The 26,599-nt window shown below is 47.0% G+C and overlaps 1 protein-coding gene across 1 annotated transcript in view; it reads left to right on the forward strand.

Annotated features, from left to right (window-relative positions):
• si:ch211-186j3.6 (neural-cadherin) overlaps positions 1-26,599 on the forward strand; it is a 593,489-nt gene that overhangs the window by 273,123 nt on the left and 293,767 nt on the right. The window contains exons 16-17 of the mRNA XM_068311636.1: positions 9,926-10,069; positions 23,365-23,485. Coding sequence (XP_068167737.1) covers positions 9,926-10,069; positions 23,365-23,485 — 265 coding nt within the window. The remainder of the gene's footprint in view (positions 1-9,925; positions 10,070-23,364; positions 23,486-26,599) is intronic.

Genomic DNA, 26,599 nt, shown 5'->3' on the forward strand with positions numbered 1-26,599 from the left:
ATCCCAAGCTAGAAGCCCACATAGTGGGCAGGCACGTTCATCACATATAAGATGTTACCATTAATGTTACCGTCATTATCCACCACATGACACCCAGGTACCACCCAACAGATCTCCAAACCATTGCCTCCCCCACACTGAGCCGCAAATTGATGACCTTCCTGACCCTGATGCCCCATCCTCTGTCTTCCTTATTCTCTCATTGTGCCCTCTGATGGCACAGGGCACAATGGAGGCCCTTGGTCTCTCTGTGGAGGAGCTTAGTGACAGCAGCCTCACTGAAGGGGCTCCTCTGCTGGCGAAATGTGGTGTGCAGGGGGTGGCTGTGTTCCCCAGGATTGATCTCAGCTTGGACAAAGTCCTCCTCTCCAGAACTGTCTCCACAGAGTCCAGGCTCTGCCCAACGACAGAAACAGTCCTGTGGATGAGTCTGTTCCAGCGTTCTGTGTCCCTCTTCCTGGCACCACTACCCCAACACACAATCGCGTAGGCAAACACACTGGATACGATGGATTGGTAGAACATCTGAAGGAGCTTGAAGCAAGTGTTGAGCATGCCACATGCAGAGCCTCCTCAGGAAGTACATTCTACTCTGCCCCTTCTTGTACACACAGTCCATGTTGGTAGACCAGTCAGTCTATTGAACCGCTGCAGTCCCAGGTACTTGTAGGTCTCTACCACTTCCACCTATATGCCCTTGATGACCACTGTCTGTGGAGTTGGGTGTGCCCACTGGAGATCCAAGACCGTCTCCTTGGTCTTGGAGATGTTCAGTTGGATCTCATTGTGTTTATACCACTCCAAAAAGTCTGCCACCACTCTCCTGTAGTCCCCCTCGTCACCCTCCCTGATACATGCCACAATCATGGTGTCATCTTGGTGTTAAGAATTTCTGCATGTGGCATGTATCTGAGTCATGCTGGAAGTCTGTCATGTAGAGGGTGAAGAGAAGGGGAGAGAGCACAATTCCTTGAGGAGGCCCTGTGCTGCTGGTTACCACAGAAAATAAACAGTCCCCCATCTGGATGTACTTGGGTCAGGTAGTTGGTGATCCAGCTCACAAGGCTGGGGTCCACAACCATAGAGGCCAGTTTGTCCTGCAGGAGCCAGGGTTAGGGTTAGGATTGGGGTTAGGGTCGTGATTCGTGTTGAAGGCGTTCAAGAAGTAAAAAAAGAGCACCCTGACGGTACAGTCCCTGACATCCAGCTAGATCATTGCACAGTGGAGAAGGTACAGGAATACGTGATCAACCCCAACCTCATACCCCAGACCTCCTGTACCTCTTTGCGCCCCAAATGGATCTCCAGCCTTTTCCTGTAGGCCTCCTTGGCCTCCCTCAGGTGGAGTCTTCTTGCTTGGCCTTCCTCATCTCCTGCTCATTCCCACTCCAAACACCCACTTCTTCCTGTTCAGGACAGCCTTCACCTCCTTGGTTACACAGGGTTTATTATTCGGGTAACATTTGACTGTCCTGACATGTCCACACAGCAGTTCATATAGTCTGCTAAACACAGGGCCGCACCCTCAGAATCCTTTCCATGTGAGCCCATGATAACATCCCAGTCTGTGGTCTGAAAACAGTCCCTAAGCGTCTCCTTAGCTTCCGGGGACCATCTCCTAACCTGCCATGTTGTTGATGGCAGCTGTTTCACCAGCAGGATGTAAGTAGGCTGTGGTGCACTAGGTTTTACCTAGTGTGGGAAGGGGAGTGGCGATGTATGCCTTTTTGGCATTAGTGTAGAAAAGAACCATTGTGAACCATTGTGGGGAGGGGCGAGTCCAAGATGATGTGATTAAAGTCATCTGTGATGATGAACAGAACCTCCAGGTGCCGGGTCCAAAGAGCAGAAGTGCTCACACAGATGGTCACATGTCCCAGGTGGCACCATCTGTCGTTAGTATAGATAATTAATCCACTTCCTTTCTTCTTCCCGGCGGTGTCCTGGTCTACTCTTGTGGAGGAAAAGCCTGTTAGTTCGACGTTAGCGTTGGGCATGTAGTGTCACGACCTTGTTCAGTCTGCTTGCCTGTGTCTCACTGGTCTCTCTCTCTCTTGCAGTTACTAGGAGTTAGCTGATAGGCGGAGCTGGGAGGGAGTGCCTGTTGGTGCCCGCTATTCTGGGTTGGGCCTGCAGAGGTTATTATTTGGAACCGCCCATTTGGTCACACACTCTCAGCTTGGCCTGCTGCCTGCTGTTTCCCTTTGTTTGGTTTCTTGCACCTTACAAAATACCATGTTTCACTCATCCACACACTCCTAACATGACTGATGTCCTTCCTAATTACACATGCCATTGGTTATTTACTTTTGCTGATTTGAGTTAAATAAAACTAACTTTTGACTGCTACATCTGTGTGTGGCCTCCCTGTTGTTGCCGGCCTTGAGCCAGTTGGTCAGTCCTGCACAATGCCGTTGGTTCGTCCAGCTTGTTAGGCAGTGAGTTGACATTCCCCAGGATGACGGAGGGTTTTACTCACCTTAAACTAGTGGCTCTAGCTTTAGCTTAGCTTTTTGATGTTGCCCCTGCCCCCGCGACTGCCTCAGTATCACCTCTCTATCTCGACAAGGTGAGATCCCGAATTTCTTGACCTTCTCTGGTCCTCATGGACAGCATCTCCTCCCTGGAGTACACCAGTCCAGTACTGCTGGCTTGCAGTAGCGGATTCAAGTGGAGGCTGTCCATGATAAAGGTTAACTCATAAAAAATCATAAAGTACACGCAGAGGTAACCTGCGGCTTGCTCGTGCATGTGCAGATCAAGTTGATGTATGCAAATGAGAATTATTTTCATGCAATATTTGTAGGTTCTGGGATATGATCTGTTCATTTCAAAGGAGATCTAATATTAAATTTTGAATTATCTTTACTGTAAAAATGCGTAGACTGATGTGATAACAAAATTGATTCTTAGTCTGCTGATGTCAGATTTACATACATTTCATGTGTTTGCTGAGTGATTTGCATAAATGGCTAGAACTGTAACAGCTGTAACAGCTGCTCAGTAGACTTCATTTGAAGCCCCAAACCCCCAGTGAACGAAGCAATAAATTATGTTATCGTCTCTCTGTCCCGATTCCACATCTGCCTATTCCTCCCCATTGGAGGACCGTAGGCCATCTCTGTCTGCGTCCGTTGCCACTCTTTCTACATCAATCCTTTTCTCTTTCATTTACTGGCAGCTGAAATGCAAACATGGTAGAACAGAGACACAGGAAAAAAATAACAGATGTTGAGACAGATGGGTGGATTGAAAGCGGTCTTAAAACAGCAAGACAGACCAGATTATATTTAGAAATATATAATCATGTATTAATGATAGTTCCTGTCTCTAGGTGTGTTTATGACATTTTTAGTACTGTAAACAGAAGTTAAATATTTAGCAGAGCAGAGACTGAAAGAGAGCAGAGAAGCCGTGGGAGTTATTATTTTTTTGTCAGGAATGTGGATGAGGGTCTATGAAGAAGGATTGGTACCAAATTAACAAAAATTTAACAAGAATGGATATATGTAGTTGGAAGATTTTGTGGTTATGACTGTTGTTTGCTTTTATGGGGGGGGGGTGTTGATAACTCAAAAAAAGATAGGAGGCATGAATCTGATGATAGTGGGGTTGATTAGATTTGGATGCATAATTCTTTTTGGATCTGCTAGAAAGGGCATCTTTAGATTTCATGTACTTCACAACAAGCAAGCCATAACTTCCAGTAAAATCTCTGCCAATTCTATTTACTCTGCTACTTTATACACACACACACACACACACACACACACACACACACACACACACACACACCTAAATATTTGAATAAGCTCACTTGAAAAGTCTCACGCTGTCACACTGTCACCAACTCCACCCACTGCCTATCAATCAAGCGCCCGACCAATCATGGCGTCCAACCAATCACGACGCATCTGCCAGAAGGAATCCCTTGAACAATATGGCGTAAGGCATCTATTTTGTTAGGAGAAGAAATAACTATACATGGACTTACCAGTTAACATAATTTTAGAGTGTCATAACTGTTCCAACATTTTTCATGTTTTTGAGCAGAGTCCAAGCAGCAGGAACGACACAGAAAACAGCAACAAATTCTGTGTGAAACTAGCTGGCAAGCACGAACAGTCTGTCCAGCTATGATTTTTGTTTAGAATGGGACAATTGATTTAGTCTCCAAAATGCTGACAAAAACGGTCTTTAAGTAAGGTACATACAGTTCTGTCCATGTAGTCAGCTAATAGAACTATCACTTTCTTTTCCACTTGCTCTTTTGACAGATGTATTTTCCTTTAACGTTAGCTCCTTTCCAAATCGCATAATTAGTTAGCTTTCTTTCTCCAGTTAGCCTACTAAAATTCATCTGTGGCTTTGCAATGCCCATTTTGACTATGTTGCGTGCCCCTGGTTAATAAGACCAATACATTAATTTTCATATGTTTGGTATGAAGTCTGATATTGTTTTATTGTGGAATTTCCATGGGTTCCTGCTAGTGGGGCGGCAGTGGCTCAGCGGTAGAGCAGATGTCTTGAAGACGGATCGCCCGGCCATCGGTGGATCGATTCCTGCTCCCGCCACAACATCCCTTGGAGTGTGAGCTGACAGCGGGAGGTGTCAGCTCACCTCCCTGCCACTGCCGAGGCGCCCTTGAGCGAGGCGCCCTTGAGCAAGGCGCCGTCCCCACCACAAGCTGCTTATTGGGGCGCGACCTCTGAGCGCGACCTGTCACTCTTCCTCCCTGGACTAACTGCATGATGACAGGCCCCTAGTGTGCTGTGTGTTTCAGGGGCCTTGTTCACAACACTGTGTGTGATGTGCTGTATACTAACAGAAATGCATGTACTAAAAAGTGTGTAAAGTGAATTTCCCTTCTGGGGATCAATAAAGTCTGGATTATTATTATTGTTATTATAAGTATATACATATACTAATAATTATTGTGGTGGGGGAGTTTGAGTGCCCGAATGATCCCAGGAGCTATGTTGCCAGGGGCTATATGCTCCTGCTAGGGTCTCCCTTGGCCAACAGGTCCTGGGTGACGGGCCAGAGGAAGAGCAGTACAAAAACCCCTATGATGACAGAAAAATCAAGGGCCATGACCTCGCCCGGTATAGCGCATCCAGGGTCCCACCCTGGAGCCAGGCCCAGGGTTGGGGCTCGTATGCAAGTGCCTGGTGGCCGGGCCTCTGCCCGTGGGGCCCAGCCTGACTCAGCCTGAAAGGACGACATGGGCCCAACCTCCGGTGGACTCACCACTCACCGAGGAAATTGTAGGGGACAGATGCACTGTGGATTGGGTGGCAGTCGTCAGCATGGGGCTCAATGACCCAATCCCCAGACAAAGAGTCTAGCTCTAGGCACATGGAATGTCACCTCGCTGGGTGGAAAGATGCCAGAGCTTGTGGGGGAGGTTGAGAGATACCGACTAGATATAGTCGGGCTCACGTCTACCCACAGCTTGGGCTCTGGAACCAAAACCCTTGAGAGGGCTGGACTATCCACTTTTCTGGTGTTACCCAAGGTGAGAGGCGGCGGACTGGTGTGACCTTGCTTGTGGCCCCACAGCTCAGCCGTCATATGTTGGAGTTCACCCCGGTGAACTAGCATCCCTGTGCCTTCGGGTTGGGGACAGATGTCTCACTTATGTTACAGCCTACGGGCCAAATGGCAGTGCAGAAAACCCGGCCTTCTTGGAGTCCCTGGGAAGAGTAATGAATACTTGGACTGGGTACTCCATTGTACTCCTTGGGGACTTCAACGTTCATGGGCAATGAAAGTGAGACCTGGAAAGGGGTGATTGGGATCAGCCTCCCTGATCTGAACACGAGTGGTGTTCTGTTATTGGACTTCTGTGCTCGTCACAGTTTGTCCATAACAAACACCTTGTTCAACCACAGGGATGTCCGTAAGTGTACATGGCACCAGGACACCCCAGGCCGGAGGTCGATGATTGACTTTGTTATCGTATCATCAGACCTCCAACCGCGTGTGTTAGGCACTTGAGTGTCCAACACACTCAAGTGTCCAGAGCAGAGCTGAGCTGTCAACCGTGGTGAGTTGGATCCGCTGGCAGAGCAGGGGGCAGGACAGACTTGGCAGGCCCAAACGTGTTTTGAGAGTCTGCTGGGAATGTCTGGCAGAATTGTCTGTCAGTGAGGTCTTCAACTCCCACCTGCGGGAGAGCTTCTCCCAGATCCCGCGAGAGGCTGGGGACATTGAGTCAGAGTGGACCATGTTCTCCACCTCCATTGTCGAAGCTGCTGCTCTGAGCTGTGGTCGCAAGGTCTCTGGTGCCTGTCACGGCGGTAACCCCCGAACCCGGTGGTGGACACCAGAAGTAAGGGATGCCGTCAAGTTGAAGAAGGAGTCCTATCAAATCTTGTTGAATTGATAGGACTCCAAAGGCAGCTGACAAGCTGCAGTACGCCTGGCCTGCCTGTACCTGAGTAGTCGCGGAGGCAAAAACTCGGGTCTTGGAAGAGTTTGGGGAGCCCATGGAGGAAGACTATCGGTCAGCCTCAAATAAATTCTAGCAAACCATTTGATGCCTCAGGAGGTGAAAGCGGTGCACAACCAATACTGTTTACAGTAAAGGCGGAGAGCTTCTGACCTCGACTGAAGATATTGTCGGGAAAGTATACTTCGAGGATCTCCTCAATCCCGCTCCTATGTCTTACACACAGGAAGCAGAGACTGAGGTCTCAGAGGTGAGACCCAGAGGTTCATCACCCAAGCTGAAGTCACCGAGATGGTTGCCTAACTCCTTGATGGCAAAGCACCGGGGGTGGATGACATTCGCCCTGAGTACCTCAAGTCTCTGGATGTGTGGGGACTGTCATGGTTGACACGTCTCTGTAACATCGCATGGCAGTCGAGGACAGTACCTCTGGATTGGCAGACAGGGGCGTTGGTCTCTCTTTTCAAAAAGGGGACCGGAGGGTGTGTTCCAACTATAGGGGGATCACACTCCTCAGCCTGCCTCCCGGGGAAAGTATATTCCAGGGTAGTGGAGAGGAGGTTCAGACCAATAGTCGAACCGCGGTTTCAGGAGGAACAATGTGGTTTTCGTCCCGGTCATGGAACACTGGACCAGCTCTATACTCTCCATGGAGTGCTCGAGGGTTCGTGGGAGTTTGCCCAACCAGTCCACATGTGTTTTGTGGATCTGGAGAAGACATTTGATCGTGTCCCTCGTTGTATCTTGTGGGGAGTGCTTCGGGAGTATGGGGTCCGAGGCCCTTTGCTGAGGGCTGCCCTCTATTACTGGTTCTGTTCATAATCTTTATGGACAGAATTCCTTGGCGCAGCCAGGATCCGGATGGAGTCCAGTTTGGGGACCAAAGGATTTCATCTCTGCTTTTTGCAGACAATGATGTCCTGTTGGCCTCTTCAAACCTGGATCTTCAGCGTGCACTGGGACAGTTTGCAGCTGAGTGTGACGCAAGTGGGATGAGGATCAGCACCTCTAAATCCGAGGCCATGGTTCTTGACCGGAAAAGGGTGGTGTGCCTTCTTCAGGTCGGTGGAGAGTCCTTGCCCCAAATGGAGGAGTTTAAATCTCTTGGGGTCTTGTTCACAAGTGAGGGAAGGATGGAACGTGAGATTGACAGACGGATCGGTGCAGCTTCTGAAGTGATGCAGTCACTGTATAGAAAAAAATTTAATACGGTTCATGTTTGTTCATGCTTGTATTCGTTGAACATCTGAATTTATCAGTTACTAATTCCCTGGGTTGAAATCCCAGTTCTAACAATACTAGTTGTTCCTTGAGATTGTTCCCTTACCTTAGTCACAGCAGATACCATGTAGCATAAACACCACAACTTTGTTCATGAATTTTAACTTTCCAACCATCTTTTTACAAGAAGATTAAGCGCCCGATAACTTTCATTTTAGTTGTGTGGACAACTGATTTTATGTTCTTTTGAAATGTACAGCCATGTCAGTGCAGCTAAGGAGGTCAACTGTAGGCTGTTCGTGGTCATGGTGGCGGAAAAGAAAAGACTAGTCGTCACCATCCACGTGCGATGCCACCAGATTTATCAAACATGTACATAAGACAACATATATATAAAATAAACTACCACAAAATATTATATTATACAGTGCTGTGAAAAAGTATTTTCATCCTTCCTGATTTCTGTGCTTTTTGCATATTCATCACTCGCAAAAGTTTCGGATCATCACATCAATGTTAGTCGCACACAGACAACCCAATAAAATATAAACGAAGTTTCTAAATGATGATTCAATTTATTGAGGTACAAAAATAAATCCATTCAGAGGTGGACTTGCTGGTGTGTTTCAGACTGTTGTCCTGCTGCATGATCCAAGAGCACTTGAGTTTGAGGGCACAAACTGATGGCTGCTCGTTCTCCTTCAGGATCGTCTGATAAACAGCAGAATTCATTTTTCCATCAATCACAGCAAGTTGTCCCAGTCCTTAGGCAGCAAAGCAGCCCCAGACCATCACACTGCCACCACCACGTTTTACTGTTGGTATCATGTTCTTTTTATCAAATGCTGTGCCATTTTCACGCCAGAGGTAACGGGCTTCACACCTTCCAAAAGTTCATTTTTTTATTCATCAGTCCACAGAATAGTTCTTCAAAAGTCTTGAGAATCATCAAGATGCTTTTTGGTAAATGTGAGATCAGCCTTTGTGTTCTTTTGTGACAGATGTGGTTTTCGCCTGGGAACTCTCCCATGGATGCCATTTTTGGCCAGTGTTTTTCTTATAGTGGAGTCTTGAACACCAACCTTAATCGAGGCCAATGAGGCCTGCAGTTCTCTGGATGTTTTTCTAGGTTCTTGTGTGACCTCTTGGATGAGTTGTCGTTGCACTCTTGAGGTAATCTTTGTTGGTCAACCACTCCTGGGAAGGTTTGCAACTGTTCCCAGTTTTCCCCATTTGTGGATAATGGCTCTGACAGTGGTCCGCTGGAGCCCCACTGCCTTAGAAATGGCTCTAACATTTTCCAGATCAATAAATTTCAATCACTTTTTTTTCTAATTTCTTCTTGGATTTCTTTGGATCGTGGCATGATGCATTTGTTCTTGAGATTTTGTAGCCTATTTCACCTTGTCTAACAGATTCTATTTAAGTGATTTCTTAGTTCAACGAAAGTGGTGGACTTAGATGAAGTGCAACCTGCATTTATCAAAGGACGTCTACACATATAGACATTCTTACTCAGCAAGTCGCAGCAGATGGTTGAGAACAGGTGCAGCAGAATTTGGCTCCAAACCCATATACCTAAAGACCACTTTCACAAGCAGTAAACAAGCTCACTCTACACCTCACAGACTGCTTTGTGGATTGAACATTTGATTTGCACATTCATATTTCAAGAATCAATGTGGATGAATGTGGCAGCTGAGAAGGAGGATGAGAGGATACCTTCCTCCATTTAGTTTGTTTTGGGGTTTTTTTCATTTTCCCTCTTTATCTCTCTCCTTCTCTCTGGCTGAAAGATTTTGTGATATGTAAGAGAACTGCTTTGTTCTAGCTCCAATGGCTGCATGAGTTTGCTATCTTTACGTCAAATAAACACCATCTACTCCACCCTTGGCTAAATAATTGATCTCATATTGAATAATGTTTTCCAAATTATCCTTGTTTTGATAATATCAAAGGAAGTGTGATATACTGTTTTTCCTAAGTACTGAGCCTTACAGTGATGACCTGAGGCTGCTTTTGTTCTGTGTTTTGTTCTTGTTCTTTCAGCCTGTTTGCTGAAGAAACACCTGGATGTAATGGTTAAACACAGACATTGTGCAGACCGACAGCGTTGGTTGTTGATTGAAAATGTGATGCAGACAGATGTTTATGCACACGACAGAACAAGAACAGTGTAATGTGGGCAAATGCCTTCCTCTCATTACTCTCAGTATCCTTCACTTTTTCTCATCTATTTTTTTTTTCAGACACGGCATATGTTCGAGTTTTTATCAGTGATGTCAATGATAACAAGCCAGTGTTTGCACGGGCATCCTTTGAAGTTGACGTGGAAGAAGATGCCGACGTTGGATTTGCGATAGTCACTGTCAGCGCCAGTGATGGCGATGAAGGTAAGTGGTGGCGTTAAATTAAAGTGTGAATGTGTGTTTGTTCTTTGAAACACGGTGGTTTAGAGGTAAAATAAAAGTTTTAAGTGCAATGGGTGGGCAGTCACTATTATCTACTATTCATTATTTATTGAACATGTTCTTGGAGTGCCTCTCTTTTCCATCTCAATGACCACTGTCACATGTCACTTTTCTGCTTGACAAAAAAAGAATATATTGTAGTGGGGTCACATAATTCACCCAGGTACTTTGGGTGTAGTTCGGGGGTTCCTACCGGTTAAAGTGTTACACAGTCTGTCTTACGATGCTCAATGTTCAGCAGTAAAGTTGATGTTCCTTTCGATACTCCGCCTCCGACTCCAGTTCTTCGGCACCACACTGGTGACCCCGACGTCAGTCTCGACGAAGTTTCCGAGACTGATCCGAACATGACGTACAACGCTATCGTCCTGAGATTGCCGGAGTTTTGGGAGACGTCCGCCGCGGCATGGTTCGCCCGGGCGGAGGCTCAGTTCGCCCTCCGCGGCGTGGATGACGACGCTACACGCTACTACCACGTCGTCGCAGCCCTAGGGAGCTCTACTGCAGCCAGGACAGTGGGTTTCATCACATCCCCTCCTGCGAGTGATAAGTACCCAGCATTAAAGGCATACCTCCTCAAAACTTTTGAACTGTCACGACCTGAGAGAGCCAGGCGTTTGTTTGCCATTAAAGGTTTGGGGGACAGCAAACCTTCAGAACACATGGAAATGATGTTAGCCCTACTGGGGGAGGAAGAACCGAATTTCCTGTTCATTGAACTTTTCCTGAGGCACATGCCGCCGCACGCGCAAACGGCGCTCGCCAATACGACCATTACAGAACCCCGTGCTCTAGCAGAGGAGGCTGACCGTTTCTTCTTAGCTACACAGCGTTTCACCCCCGATATGTTGGCCCCGGCGCGCAGTCACGCTTCCCCGGCACGCAGTCACACACCCCTGTACGCCGGTGTACAGACTGACAGAAACGCCCCCGCCACCTCCGACCGTGCCGACCCGGGGTTATGCTACTTCCACGCACGCTTCGGCGTGAAGGCGAAGCAGTGCCGCGCCCCCTGCAGCTATGGCTCTGTGAAGGCTGTGAGCGCGGGCGCCACGACCCAGCTACTGTTCATTAAAGACTCTATCTCTGGGCGTAAGTTCCTCTGCGACACCGGTGCTCAGAGGAGCGTCCTGCCAGCCACGGTGAGTGACACCGCCGGTGGGGCCCAGGGACCGCCGTTGACGTCCGCCAACGACACCCCGATTCGCACCTATGGCACAAAAACCATTAGACTGTGTTTTGGAGGCCAGCGCTTCACATGGGAGTTTGTCACGGCCGACATCTCCTTCCCTCTCCTCGGCGCCGATTTTCTGTGTGCCCACGGCCTGCTCGTGGACGTCAAACATGGCCGCCTGGTGGACGCACTGACCTTCTCCTCGTTACCGTGCGTCCGCGACGGGGCGGAATACAAGGGCCTCTCCAGTTCTCTTTCGGAGGGTGACAAGTACCAGCGCCTCCTCAGCGAGTTCCCCAACTTGACTCAACCCACCTTCTCCGCCGCCACGGCCAAGCATGGTGTCGAGCACCACATTGACACTAAGGGCCCTCCCATCTATGCTAGGGCCCGGTGGCTCGATCCGGAGAGGCTGGCGATCGCCAAGGCAGAGTTCGCTAATATGGAGCGGCTTGGGATAATCCGACGCTCGGACAGCCCCTGGGCCTCGCCCCTCCACATCGTGCCTAAACCAGACGGCGGTTGGCGACCCTGCGGCGATTACCGTCGCCTCAACGATGCTACTACGCCGGACCGCTACCCGGTTCCCCACATCCAAGATTTTTCGGCGCACCTGGCGCACCTGGCGGGTAAGTCCCCGTACACCCCTCAGACATTCCCAAGACGGCGGTGGTCACGCCCTTTGGACTGTTTGAGTTCATGCGTATGCCATTCGGGCTTAAAAATGCGGCCCAATCCTTCCAAAGGCTGATGGACTCTGCGCTAAGGGACATGCCTTTCGTTTTCGTCTACTTAGACGACATCCTGGTCGCTAGCTCCTCAGAGGAGGAACACCTGACTCACCTCCGGGACCTCTTCACGAGACTTAACCAGCACGGCCATCAACCTGGCCAAGTGCCTTTTCGGGCAGACCTCCATTCACTTTCTCGGACATCTCATCGACAAAAATGGCGCCGTCCCCCTCCCTTCGAAAGTGGAAGCTGTCTCTGCCTTCCCCAGGCCACACACAGCCCGAGCGCTCCGGGAGTTCCTCGGCATGGTGACGTTCTACCACCGGTTCATTCGCCGAGCAGCGCACACCATGCGTCCGCTGTACGAGGCCCTGCAGAACAAGTCCCCCAACCAGGCCGTCGACTGGACGGACGAGCGGCAGACCGCCTTCGACGCGACCAAGTTGGCGCTAAGCCACGCCGCTATGTTGGCCCACCCGGTGCCTGGAGCCCCAGTCGCGGTCACTACCGACGCCTCGGACTACGCCGTTGGTGCAGTGCACGAACAGTGGGTCGGTGGTGCCTGGCAGCCCCTTGCCTTTTTCAGCCGCCAGTTAACCCCCAGGGAACGCAAGTACAGTGCGTTTGACAGGGAACTCCTGAGCCTTTTCTTGGCCATCCGCCATTTTCGCTTCCTACTAGAAGGCCGGAGTTTCACGGAGTTCGTGGACTACAAACCCCTCACGTTCTCGATGTCCAAGGTGGCCGAACCGTGGTCTGCTCGACAACAACGCCAGCTGTCGTACATCTCCGAGTACACGACGGACATCCAGCACGTCGCCGGTAAAGACAACGCGGTCGCGGACTGCCTCTCCAGGGCCGCCGTCGGGACCGTCCAGCTGGGCCTCGATTACGCCCGTATGGCTGCCGACCAGGCCTCGGACGGTGAGGTACAGTCCCTCAGGTCCGCCGACACTGGACTCCGCCTAGAGGAGATTGCAGTGGGTGACTCCGGCGTCAGGCTGCTGTGTGACGTCTCCACTGGCCTTCCCCGCCCCCTGGTCCCCGCGAACTGGCGGCGAGACGTTTTCGATGCGGTGCACAACCTGTCGCACACCGGCAGGAAGCCTTCCGTGAAGCTGGTCTCCCAGAAATTCGTGTGGCGGGGGCTCAAGAGGGACGTAAGGTCATGGGTCGACTCCTGCGTGGCCTGCCAGCGCGCCAAAGTGCACCGCCACACAAAGGCCCCCTTCGAGCCTTTCACGGTCCCCGAGAGAAGATTTGACCACGTCAACGTCGACCTAGTGGGCCCACTTCCCTCCTCCCACGGCTTCACCTACCTGTTCACCATGGTGGACAGGACGACCCGCTGGCCAGAGGCCGTACCCCTCTCCTCGACAGCGGCGTCCGACGTGGCCCGTGCATTCATCTCCACGTGGGTTGCGCGCTTCGGAACTCCGTCCGACCTCTCCTCTGACCGCGGCGCGCAGTTCACCTCAGAGCTGTGGAACGCAGTGGCTGAGAGCCTTGGAGTCAAGCTGCACCGGACCACTTCCTACCACCCGCAAGCCAACGGATTGTGCGAGCGCTTCCACCGGTCCATGAAGGCGGCGCTACGCGCTAGCTTGACCGACGGTAACTGGGTGGATAAGCTCCCCTGGGTCATGCTCGGCCTACGGTGCGCCCCCAACGAAGATTTGCAGTCTTCGTCTGCAGAACTCGTCTACGGCCAGACGCTGAGAGTACCCGGGGACTTCATCCCGGATGCCACCACCCCGTGGTCCGCGGCCAAGCAGCGCTCCTCCCTGCTGGAGGTAGCCGGGACGTTTAGACCAATCCCCACTTCGCAACACGGCACCCCGGACTTCCGGGTGCCCCCCGGCCTAAATGGGGCCGAGTTCGTGTTCGTCCGCCATGACGCCCACCGTGGACCCCTGCGCCCCCCCTACGATGGACCGTTCAGGGTCTTGCGACACGGTGCTAAAGGCTTGACGGTGGATTTTGGCGGTAGACCCGAGACCGTGTCTGTCGATAGGGTTAAACCAGCTCACAGGGATGTTTCCCGGCCGTTGGAGTTGGCCCGGGCCCCGCGCCGGGGACGGCCCCCGTTGCCCCGCCCGCCAACAGCCGCGCCCCCCGTCAGCCCTTCTGGTCCTGGCTGTTCTCCCTCCTCGGCCCCCGTTTTTCGCACCCGCAAGGGCCGGCCTGTGGTTCCTCCCCGGGAGAGGGATTTTGTCTATGGGTGAATTCTGGGGGGCTTGTGTAGTGGGGTCACATAATTCACCCAGGTACTTTGGGTGTAGTTCGGGGGTTCCTACACGGACAGGTTAAAGTGTTACACAGTCTGTCTTACGATGCTCAATGTTCAGCAGTAAAGTTGATGTTCCTTTCGATACTCCGCCTCCGACTCCAATTCTTCGGCACCACAATATATATATATATGTATGTGTGTGTGTGTGTGTGTGTGTGTGTGTGTGTGTGCAAAAAACACCGTCTTATATTTGGGCCAATACGGTATATATCACTGAAAAACATGTCAAAGTCACGAAAAATGCATGCAGCATTATGTAGGTCTGATTCAGAACAATATTGTGGACACAATTTAGCAATACCCTACAATGTGAGAAAGATGAAAGAAAGAAGCTCTCTTTACTTACCACTTTCCTATTTGTGATTCAAAACATTCTCTTTGGCTTCTTTCTTTTCACATTTCTTACTGGTTACCGGTAGAAATCCCATTGATGTTGAATATAGTCATGACGGGACATTTTTGTTCAATTTATATCAACTGTGGATGAATGGGTACATTCTGACCAAACTGCTCACTAGAGTCAATAATGAATTCTACAGATTCAGCTACTACTGATATTCACATAAACATACTGGATGCACATTTGGAGTGCATGTTATGCTTCCACATGAGTGCTACTAAAATACGAAATATGAATAAGAGAATATGAATCAGTCGTATTCTCTTACTGTGGCACCATTTTGAGGACCACAGTGTTCTAATTAGTGTGCTTCCTTGCGTCTTTGAAGCACACTTTTGACGGGGACGCACGATCATCACACAACTTGTGTCCCTGGAACGCCAACTTTGAATACTCACAATTAAAAAAAAGAAAACTATGCTACCTTTTTCTGTGATGTAATAATGGATAAAATGAACTTCCATTCAACAAAAAATATTCAGAATTTATCCATTTCTCTACTTAAATTTCAAACCTGGAAATCGCCATTATGTTTTGATTCACCTATGTGATTCAGTCTTATTAAATTCCAACAAACTGCAAAACAACGTGTGCTCTTTTTACACGCTGCAGTAAGAGAGAAAGGAGTTAGTCTTAAATTATCACAGTGCCTCCGAAAAATATGCAAAAGTGCTTTCTTGACTGAAAAAAAGTCAAACGATAATGAAGAAAAAGACAGATATTACTGTGGATAGTATGGATAAAAACGCAGAAGAAGCCAAGTGAAAACCAGCAAACATCAGAACATTTGTACCGCTTCTTCTTTTCCTTTCAGCTTTTCGCTTCAGGGGTGGCCACAGCAAATCAATTGTCTCCATCTAACATTGTCTTCTGCATCCTCTTCTCTCAAACCAACTACCTTCATGTCCTATTTTCACTACATCTATAAACCTCCTCTTTGGTCTTCCTCTAGACCTCCTGCCTGGCAGTTCAAAACTCAGCATCCTTCTACCAATATATTCACTATCTCTCCTCTGGACATGTCCAAACCAGGGCTGTCAGTTTAACGCATTAATTAGGTTAATTGATTACGCTGCAAATTGACGCGCTATAAAAATTAACGCAATTAATCGTGAGTGGCAAGTCAATGCGCAAGCATTTTAAATTTGGCCCATTGAGGGATCCGTAGGCTGCAGTGGCACGTCACTTCATACCTGCGGCACTACTTAAAAGCAGGGTGACTGACGACAGAGATGTACGGGACACAGGAGAGCGAGGAAAGCCCACTCGGACCTTCAGAGTCCGACCAGAATTTCTCCTTTTCCTTCAGCTCACATCCTGCCTGTGGAGCATACCCACTAACAACATTGAACATCACACTTTCGATTTCTAGCTCGCTTCAGACTCATCAATCTGACACTTTTTTATCTTGAGGACATAACTAAGAAACTCCTCCATCAAGATAACTCCCACTCCATTTATTTTCCCGTCTACATCATGATAGAACAACTTGAACCCTGCTCCTAAACTTCTAGCCTTGCTACCTTTCCACCTGGTCTCCTGGACACTCAGTATGTCTACCTTCCTCCTCTGCATCATGTCAACCAACTCTCTACCTTTTCCTGTCATAGTTCCAACATTCAACACCCCCACTCTCAGTCCTATACTCCTGTTGTTCCTCTTCTCTCCCCTACTACGAACACACTTTCGTCCTCTCCTTTTTCGAACAACAGTAGTCCAAATTCCACCGGCACTCTGTAAGTGAACATCACACATGATGGTCGTTGTTAACCCGGGCCTTGACCGATCCGGTGTGGAAGTCATAGATTTGATTCGCATGTTTGATTTGGCAAAAATTTTGGCAATCTTCTGAATTTATCCTGGCTCGGGACTGGCACAATAAGACACTGGCTTGTAACCTCTTGCAGCTACATTAATAGTGACAATAAGAATGGGATGGCTTACATACCTGAAACAGCTTCTGCATACCTTCAGTGTGAGGTTGAACTTCTGCTCAGTGTGCCGTTCATAGTCCAGATGTCTCTTAAGCCTCAGCATTCCACGCTGCTCATGCTTGTGACTGACCATATAGAACTTCTGCTCTTGATCTCCAGCAACAACACTAAATGTCAGCTGGACATCCTCCACCTGTTCCCTGCTCTCACTGCAGATCACAATGTCATCTGCAAACGTCATAGTCCATGGGGATTCCTGTCTAACCTCGTCGGTCAACCTGTCCATCACCATAGCAAACAAGAAGGGGCTCAGAGCTGATCCCTGATCCCGTTTTAAGTTGTTAAAGTGAAATATAGTTTGTTCTACCTTTTTTTTTTTCAAGTCCCATTACTACTGCTGTTTCTTTATTCCTTTGGGTCTCAGCAGTTTTCTAAATACTTAAGAGATTGAGACAATTTAAAAAACAGAATCGGAAAACAAAAGAGAAGAAGGGATACAATTACATATATCCCCCAAAGTCTCATTTAAATTTGCACACAGACAGACAATACAAAATGATCTGAATTACTGTATTTTCCTTCCTCCTTTCTTTGCTTCCATATTATTGTGGCGGGAGCGGTGTATGGGGTGGTGAAGAATACCAGAATTAATGTGTCGACAATGCCACCTGGGGAACTGCACCCCAGGAAATCCTAAACTCAGATTTTAAATTGACAAGATCACACAGGTCCGATATACCACTGGGGCGAGACTGTTTTCCATTAAAAAAAAAAAAAAAAATCAACAAAAGAATTAAAATAATGAATACAATACGTGGCACACATCAGTTATGCAGTACTATAAAATGAGCACTCGGGTCGAAAGGAAATAAGGAGGGCTGGGGCTCCGGGCTTACCAAGCGGCAGGGACAACCAAAATCAAACGGATCACCCAGTGACACTGCACACACTCAAACCAAAAAGAGAGGGGATCGTGAAGAACGCGCCACCACCAGGGATAAAACTGCCGCTGTCAGCCCGCAGCACCTAACAGAAAAGGAGAAAACAATTAATACAACATGCCCAAGACAGCACAAACTGGTGTGGACTAAATAATGATTTACATGATTTAAATAAACTAATTCAATAAACTAATGGTAGATAACGAAAATGTAACAGTGTAGAAAAATATCAAAATACAATCAAAGTATAATAAACTGAATGTTGAATGGTCACAGAGATAGAGAAACAGACTTAAAATGTAAAGTGGTGTTCACTAGGCGTGGGCAGGCCCTAAAGCCGCCTGTGAACCAACCACACCTTTAAATCAGGGCGATAAGCCGCTGACTAAGACGCAGTCCGCTCTCTGCCCACTGACTGAAATGAAACAAAAGTAGCAGAACATGGCAACAAAATACGAAATAACAATTAAACTAAGAATGAATTAACCAAATAAGAACAGAACCAAAATAAATAACCAAATGGAGAAGAACAAAAAAAGGAAACTCAAAGAACCAAATAATCCAAAATTAAATCTACTATACTCCAAACAATGTGATTAAGAGAGCCGGTATAAGAGAGAACCTGTATGAAAGGGCCAGGACTAAGAGAGCCAGGACTAAGAGAGAGAGCGAGCCAGGATAGCAGCGTGGCCCAAGGAGTAGTGGTCTGTGGTGTCCTTAATGGTCGGCGTGCGGCAAGCACAGCACACCCCAGGCAACCGGAGGATGTGTGTCTCAAAACACGCCTGGAGTACACAGCCAGAGCAGGCAGGTAGACAGACGCACACAGCAGGGCTCCAAACAGGTCAGACCCTCTCCCACGGCCCCCGACAGCCAGCCACACTGGGCAAGAAGATTGATGGCGGCCATAGATGGCGGCCACACAACGGGTTCACGCCACGCCAAATGGGAAGCTGTCTGATAAAACGGAGCTGCTGATGCCACGTCAAACAAATTGCGGCCACGCCGAGCCACAGCCACCACGGGAGCGCGCGAAGAGCGGGAGAGGGAGCGGGCGCAACCACACGCACCCGAATATAACGGTGCACATAGCACCGCCCCCCGATCAGCGCGCCACAGAAGTGCGTAAAAGCTGGCACAGTGCCAAATAGTGACGAGGAGGGAAATAGCCTCTGGCTACATTATTAATAAGCTGCAAATCTGATTTTGTCTTTAGAGGTTGGTGCTTTCTCTTTAGTATTAACATGAAGGGTGGTAAAGACTCACTGATTGAGATGCAGACCTCCTGGTAATTGCATTAAGGGAAAAGATTTTGTTGATCAGCATCTAATGGACTTTATTAAAAATGCTTTGCAGATCTTTACAAAAGGCTATTATTAAGTGAAGTGGTAGAGGGGTTTTTTTTAGATTAATTTGAGGGAGAATGACACAGCAATGCGACTTCAAATTGCCTGGAACAATGTAGTGTATATTTGGTGGAAATCACTATTTGAGTTTTACTAATTTGGCTTACTTTTGGCCAAAAAAAACCCCCAATACATTAACATGTTAAATTAAAAGGCCATTGTAACACCACATGACAGAACCTTTATATAATTAACTGGAAAGATACTCAATACAAAGTTGGATGCCTGTGGTGACCAGCAGCACAGGGGCTACATATGGAACTGTGCTGTCTCCCCTTCTTTACCCTCTATACCACGGATGTCCAGCACAACATGCCACATGCAAAAATCCTCAGATGACATCAATTGTGGCATCCATCAGGGAAGATGACATGGGGGAGAACAGGAGAGTGGTGGCAGACTTTGTGGAGTGGTGTCAGTGAAACAAGCTTCAGCTGAATATCTCCAAGACCAAGAAGATTGTCTTGATTTCCAGCATGCAACTATTTCGACACAGCCGGCGGTCATTGATGGCAAAGAGATGGAGGTGGTAGAGCCCTACAAATACCTGGGACTGCATATGGAAAACAGACTGATCTACCAAAATGGACTGTATGTACAAGACGGGGCAGAGTATGATGTACTTGTACATCATAAGGAGGCTTGCTTCCTTCAACATCTGCTCCAAGATCCGTCAGATGGTCTACCAATCCGTCATGTCCACGATTGTGTGTTGGGATGGTGGTGCCAGGAAGAGGGACACAGAACGGCGGAACAGACTCATCCACAGGACTGGTTCTGTTGTTGGGCAGAGCCTGGACTCTGTGGAGACAATTCTGGAGAGGAGGGCTATGTCCAAGCTGAGAATAATCGAGCAATCCTATGGAACACCAGCCACCACCTGCACACCACCTTCTCTCAGCAGAGGAGGTCCTTCAGTGAGGCTGCTGTCACTAAGCTCCTCCACAGAGAAACCGGGAACCTCCTTTGTGCCCCATGCCTTCAGATGGTACAATAAAGTATCAGGAAGAGGGAGGGTGGGGCACGAGGTTCAGGAAGGTCATAGATTTGCGACTGTGTGTGTGTGTGTGTGTATGTGTGGGGGGGGGGGGGGTGGGTTGATGGACTGGAGATATGCTGAAGTGGTACCCAGGTGTCATGTGGTTATTGGTGACGTGTCTGGTACTATCTTATGTTATGGTGGATGTGCCTGCCCACTGTATGAACATCTAACTTGGAATCCAATGGGATCTGGTACCTATTGTGCAATTTCTGCACTCTAAGCTGATAGGGTGGCAAATTCTGTGTTGTGTAACGATGTATTCTTGCGCATTCTTGTGTAACGTATGTTTTATAACTGTATGTGTACTGAGTAGAGGTGAACAATTTCCCTTTGGGATTATTAAAGTATTTTCATTCTTCATTTTTCATTCCATCTTCAAGGCCAACATCAACTGTCCTTTCTTTTCTTTTTTTAAATAAATTAAATGCCAATAGTAATCCTAGCTATTCATATACCCTAAACTAGGAGCTATGACTGTCTGTCCTTCCCTGTATATTGACTAAGGAACTGAATTATTAGGCAAACATGATAAAAAGCTCTTTGAGAAAACTTACATTTTTGGATTCTTCCTCTAAACCCTTTTTTTTTCAGGTTTCATCAAAGCTGATCCATAGACATACACTTAGTCCGAAGTACTGTTTGAAGCATAATATGATGACTAAATATTTTGCAGTACCAAGGTCATTTCTAGCATTAGATAGACATATCTATCTTATGTTCATTTCGAAACAATACGTAGGTATGATGCATTTATACATCTGCTACATGGGGGAAAAAATGAAATTTACAAAAGTGTTACAGCCAAATTTGCACATCATGAGATGAGACATGTCGTCATCCCAACTATGTCCAGATTCCACCACCATTCCAAGTCTATCTTCACCCTCCTATTCATGTGTGACCTTGCTGACATTGATACCACCCAACCCACCCCTGTCATTGTACCCCAATGGCATGGGCACAAAAATGGATCTCAGTCTCTCTGGGAGAATTCAGTGACAGCAATCTTCCACTGAGGTGGGTCTTCGGCTCAGCATTGACAGCACCTGGGTAGTAGTAATAGCACTATAGATGGAGGTGGTAGCAGTAGTACTAGATCTGGTGGATCCGATGAAGTGGTACCATCAAGTGAGAAAGTTGACATGGATAAAATGGATCCAGTAGGTGTAGGGACTTCTGGAGTGGGCTCAGAAATGGTAGAAGAGGTAGATGGAGAGGAGGAGGCAAGTATTAGGCCTCCTGGTTGAGCATTAAAGTCGATCAATTAGTCTAACCTTCTTGAAAGGTGGTACCTTGTATCTCCTTCCTGAGGGCAACAGCCTGTATCTTCTTCTTTTCCTTTTGGCTTTTCCCTTCAGGGGTCGCCACAGTGAATCAATTGCCTGCATCTAGCCCTGTCCTTTGCATCCTCTTCTCTCACACCAACTACCTTCATTTCCTCTTTCACTACATCCATAAAGCTCCTCTTTGGTCTTCCTCTAGGCCTCCTGCCTGGCAGTTCAAAACTCAGCATCCTTCTACCAAAATATTCACTATCTCTCCTCTGGACATGTCCAAACCATCTCAGTCTGGCCTCTCTGACTTTATCTCCAAAACCTCTAACATGTGCTGTCCCTCTGATGTACTCATTCTTGATCCTATCCTTCCTGGTCACTCAAAAATAGAACCTCAGCATCTTCATTTCTGCTAACTCCAGCTCTGCCTCCTGTCTTTTCTTCAGTGAAACTGTCTCTAGACCAAACAACATCGCTGGTCTCACCACAGTTTTGTACACCTTTCCTTTCATTTTAGCTGAAACTCTTTTATCACACATCACACCTGACACTTTTCTCCACCCAGTTTTTGAGGATGAAAGCAGTGTACTCGTCTGGCTCATTAGCTTTCCTTGTATTGATACACTGAAACACTCTTCTCACATCTTCTTCAGTGATGGTACTTCTGTCTGATGGGGCAGGTATTACATTCTTAAGTATTTTAGTACACTTAGAGGAGTTGTCTAATGACTCATTCCCAACAAAGATCATGCTTAGGTCATTGGCGAAGGCACAATCATTATGTCACAATAGGTTTGGCTGCTGGGTCTGAAGAGCAGGGGTGGTGGTCCAGATGGTCTCACATGCTGTCTCAGGATCTGCCATCTGTGGAATGTAGACAGCCAAAACAATGACATGTGAAAACCCATGTGCCAGGAATTAGGGCCTGATGCTAACAGCTCCAAATCCTGATTGCAAAACATTGCTTTCGCAGTCACATGTCCCAAATGGCATATAGACATTTAGTCCACCTCCTTTTTTTCTTCCAGTGTTTGTGTCCTGGTCCAACAATGTGTTGGAGAAGCCGGTTAACTTATAATTAGCGTCAGGCATGTTGCCCGTTAGCCAAGTGTTGGAGAAGACAAAACAATAGGTCTTGCTGCAGTGCTGCTCAGTCCTACACAGCAATGTCAGTATGTTCAGTTTGTTGGTCATCAAGTTCATATTCTCAGTGATGATGGAGGGAATGGAAGGCCTGACCCATTTGTGGCTAGTGGCTCTGGCCGTTAGCTTAGCCTCTTCTGTACAGTATGTCCCTCATGACAACCGCGATATCCCTGTCGAAGCTCAATTGGAATGATTGTGTGTATCCCCGGTTCTCCTACAATATTAATGGACAGCATTTGCTCCCTGGAGTACACCAGTCTAGTGTTGTCCATAATAATTTATCTGAAATAATTGTGGGAATTTAAAGCTAATTATTCTGATTGGGGGAAAAAATCAGAACTAATATGGCTTATAAGAATTGTGATCAGAACTTGCAAGCATTGTCTTAACAAAGCCTTAACCAAAAAAGAGATATTTGGATCAATAATACTGCATAGTTTCATTACATTTCCCAATGCATTGTTTGTAACTTTTTTTAATGTATTGTTTTTATTTTTATTTCCAAAGGTTTAACATAATGTAATTATGATTATTAATATCTTAGAAATTCCAAACATTAAAACTGATCAACGATTTAATTGAATTTCTGCAAAAACACTTATCTCTTTTCTTTTAGATAAAAATGTGTTCATGAAATCAACTGCATCCTTATTTTTTTATGTTATGAAACCCTATTGTCATACTGCAGAGATAGTGACAAACTTTATAAAACCAGTCTTATATCACTCAAAAGTCAAAGTCAAAGAACTGTCAAAAATAGAATCTTACACAAATAGGTCCATGGCTCCAGACAGTCTTACTTACTATATGCACTTTGACAGCAACTAAGTTTCATCTATACACTGTCATCCATTCAACCTGTCTTCTCCTATTCTGCAGGTGGGAATGCTAAGCTGCGCTATCAGATCACATTTGGTAATACAGGAGGGGTGTTCGATGTGGAACCAGAGGTGGGCACTATCTTTATTGCTCAACCTCTGGACTATGAACAGAACAAAAGGTAAGAAGACACAAATTCTGTGAATCACATTATAATACAATTAAATGTTTCATGGCATTTCCCTTGGACTATTCGAAATATAGTGTATACGCACTCAACAAAAATAGAAACTTTTGTTTTTGCTCCAATTTTTCAAGTATCTGGGAAAAAAACTTGATAAATAATACAATAAATATTTACCCAAATCTAATTTAGTTCACAAAATTGTTTAAATCCATATTATTGACAATTTGGTCACTAATTGATTCAAGCAACTTAATTTATACACCTGACAGGTGTTGCACATCAAAATGCTGATTGAATAAGTTTATAGGACAAGTGTGTGTTGGAAAGATCACAAGAAAATGCAGATGTACAGTATATTTTAGATTCACAATAAAAAAGAAGCTGCAAGTTCTGAATGGGTGTGGTGACATCACAAATGTTAACCTGATTAATTAACATCTGCTATAGTTTATAGCAGGTAGATCTAATCGGCCTCATCAGCACAGACCACATGCAATGCATGGAGTGTACAATATTTCATGCAACATACGGAAGAGGTGCATATGAGCAAGTCAGTAGGAGAGGTGAAATGTCTTCCCAAAACTTCATTAAAGTCCAGTGGATTGACTTAGGCCCCGTCCACACAATGCCGGAACTTTTTGAAAACGCAACAAAAAAGTTGTGTTTACGCCTTCTGTCCACACGACAAAGCAGATATCAGGGACAAAAGTGCAACTTTTTGAAAACGCTGGCCTAGGTGGATTTTTCTTTAAAACGCTGGGTCTGCGTTGTCGTGTGGACGGTGTATCCGCAACTTTTAAAAAACGCTGACGTCTTGCCTGCGAAGAAAACCACTGTGACGTCATATTTATGGGCCCGTGTGTACAAACATGATGGTTGTACGAACCTTGTTGATGGCAGCATTCTTGCAGGCATTTTCTGACAACAAAACTGACTCAATACTGCCACCACATGGTTTGGCATGCTTATAGCCATCTTCCAAAACGCATTGATGTGTTTATGTGTGGACGGAGATTTTTTTGAAAACACTGTCATGTGGATGCGAATCATTTTCGATGCTTTTTCAAAAAGTTGCATTTTCAAAAAAATCCATCATCGTGTGGACAGGGCCTTAAACAACTTTGGAGAGGACCAAAGAGCAACTTATTTATATCTTCTTCTTTTCCTTTCGGCTTTTCCCTTCAGGGGTCGCCACAGCGAATCAATTTCCTCCATCTAGCCCTGTCCTTTGAATCCTCTTCTCTCACACCAACTACCTTCATGTCTTCCCTCATTACATCCATACACCTCCTCTTTGGTCTTCCAAAGAGGAGGTGTATGGATGGCAGTTCAAAACTCAGCATCCTTCTACCAAAATATTCACTACCTCTCCTCTGGACATGTCCAAACCATCTCAGTCTGGCCTCTCTGACTTTATCTCCAAAACCTCTAACATGTGCTGTCCCTCTGATGTACTCATTCCTGATCCTATCCTTCCTGGTCACTCCCAGAGAGAACCTCAGCATCTTCATCTCTGCTACCTCCAGCTCTGTCTCCTGTCTTTTCTTCAGTGACACTGTCTCTAGACCAAACAACATCGCTGGTCTCACCACAGTTTTGTACGCCTTTCCTTTCATTTTAGCTGAAACTCTTCTATCACACATTACACCTGACACTTTCCTCCACTCGTTCCATCCTGCCTGGACCTGCTTCTTCACCTCTTTTCCACACTCTCCATTGCTCTGGAGTGTTGAGCCTAGGTACTTAAAATCCTCCACCTTCTTGATCTCTTCTCCCTGTAACCTCACTCTTCCACTTGGGTCCCTCTCATTCACACACATGTACTCTGTCTTACTGCGGCTAACCTTCATTCCTCTCCTTTCCAGGACAAACCTCCACCTCTCTAGCTTCTCCTCCACCTGTTCCCTGCTCTCACTACAGATCACAATGTCATCTGCAAACATCATAGTCCATGGAGATTCCTGTCTAACCTCGTCTGTCAGCCTGTCCATCACCACAGCGAACAAGAAGGGGCTCAGAGCTGATCCCTGATGCAGTCCCACCTCCACCTTGAACTCCTCTGTCACACCTACAGCACACCTCACCACTGTCTTACAGTCCTCATACATGTCCTGCACCGCTCTAACATACTTCTCTGCCACTCCAGACTTCCTCATACAATACCACAGTTCCTCTCTGGGCACCCTGTCATAAGCTTTCTCCAGATCTACAAAAACACAATGCAGCTCCCTCTGGCCTTCTCTGTACTTCTCTATCAACATCCTCAAAGCAAATACTGCATCTGTAGTACTCTTTTTTGGCATGAAACCATACTGCTGCTCACAAATGTTCACTTCTGCCCTTAGTCTAGCTTCCACTACTCTCTCCCATAACTTCATTGTATGGCTCATCAGCTTTATTCCTCTGTAGTTGCCACAACTCTGCATCTCCCTTGTTCTTAAAAATGGGCACCAGCACACTTCTCCTCCATTCCTCAGGCATCTTCTCACTATCTAAGATCCTGTTGAACAACCCAGTCAGAAACTCTACTGCCACCTCTCCTAGACACTTCCATACCTCTACAGGTATATCATCAGGGCTGACTGCCTTCCCACTCTTCATCCTCTTCAATGCCCTCCTCACTTCATCCTGACTAATATTTGCTACATCCTGGTCCACAACGGTCACCTCTTCTAGTCTTTGTTGTCTCTTATTTTCCACGTTCATCAAATCTTCAAAGTACTCTTTCCATCTTCCCATCACACTACTGGCACCTGTCAATAGACTTCCACCCCTATCCTTAATCACCCTAACCTGCTGCACGTCCTTCCCATCTCTATCTCTCTGTCTTGCCAACCTGTATAGATCAGTCTCTCCCTCCTTACTGTCCAACCTAGCATACAAGTCATCATAAGCTTCTTGTTTGGCCTTTGCTACCTCTACCTTCACCTTACGCTGCATCTCCCTGTACTCCTGTCTACTCTCTTCAGTCCTCTCAGTGTCCCACTTCTTCTTAGCTCACCTCTTTCTCTGTATACACTCCTGTACCTCCTCATTCCACCACCAAGTCTCCTTATCTACTTTCCTTCCAGATGACACACCAAGTACTCTCTTACCTGTCTCCCTGAT

The sequence above is a fragment of the Antennarius striatus genome, chromosome 1, assembly GCF_040054535.1.
Source record: "Antennarius striatus isolate MH-2024 chromosome 1, ASM4005453v1, whole genome shotgun sequence".
In the NCBI taxonomy this organism is placed as follows: Eukaryota; Metazoa; Chordata; class Actinopteri; order Lophiiformes; family Antennariidae; genus Antennarius; species Antennarius striatus.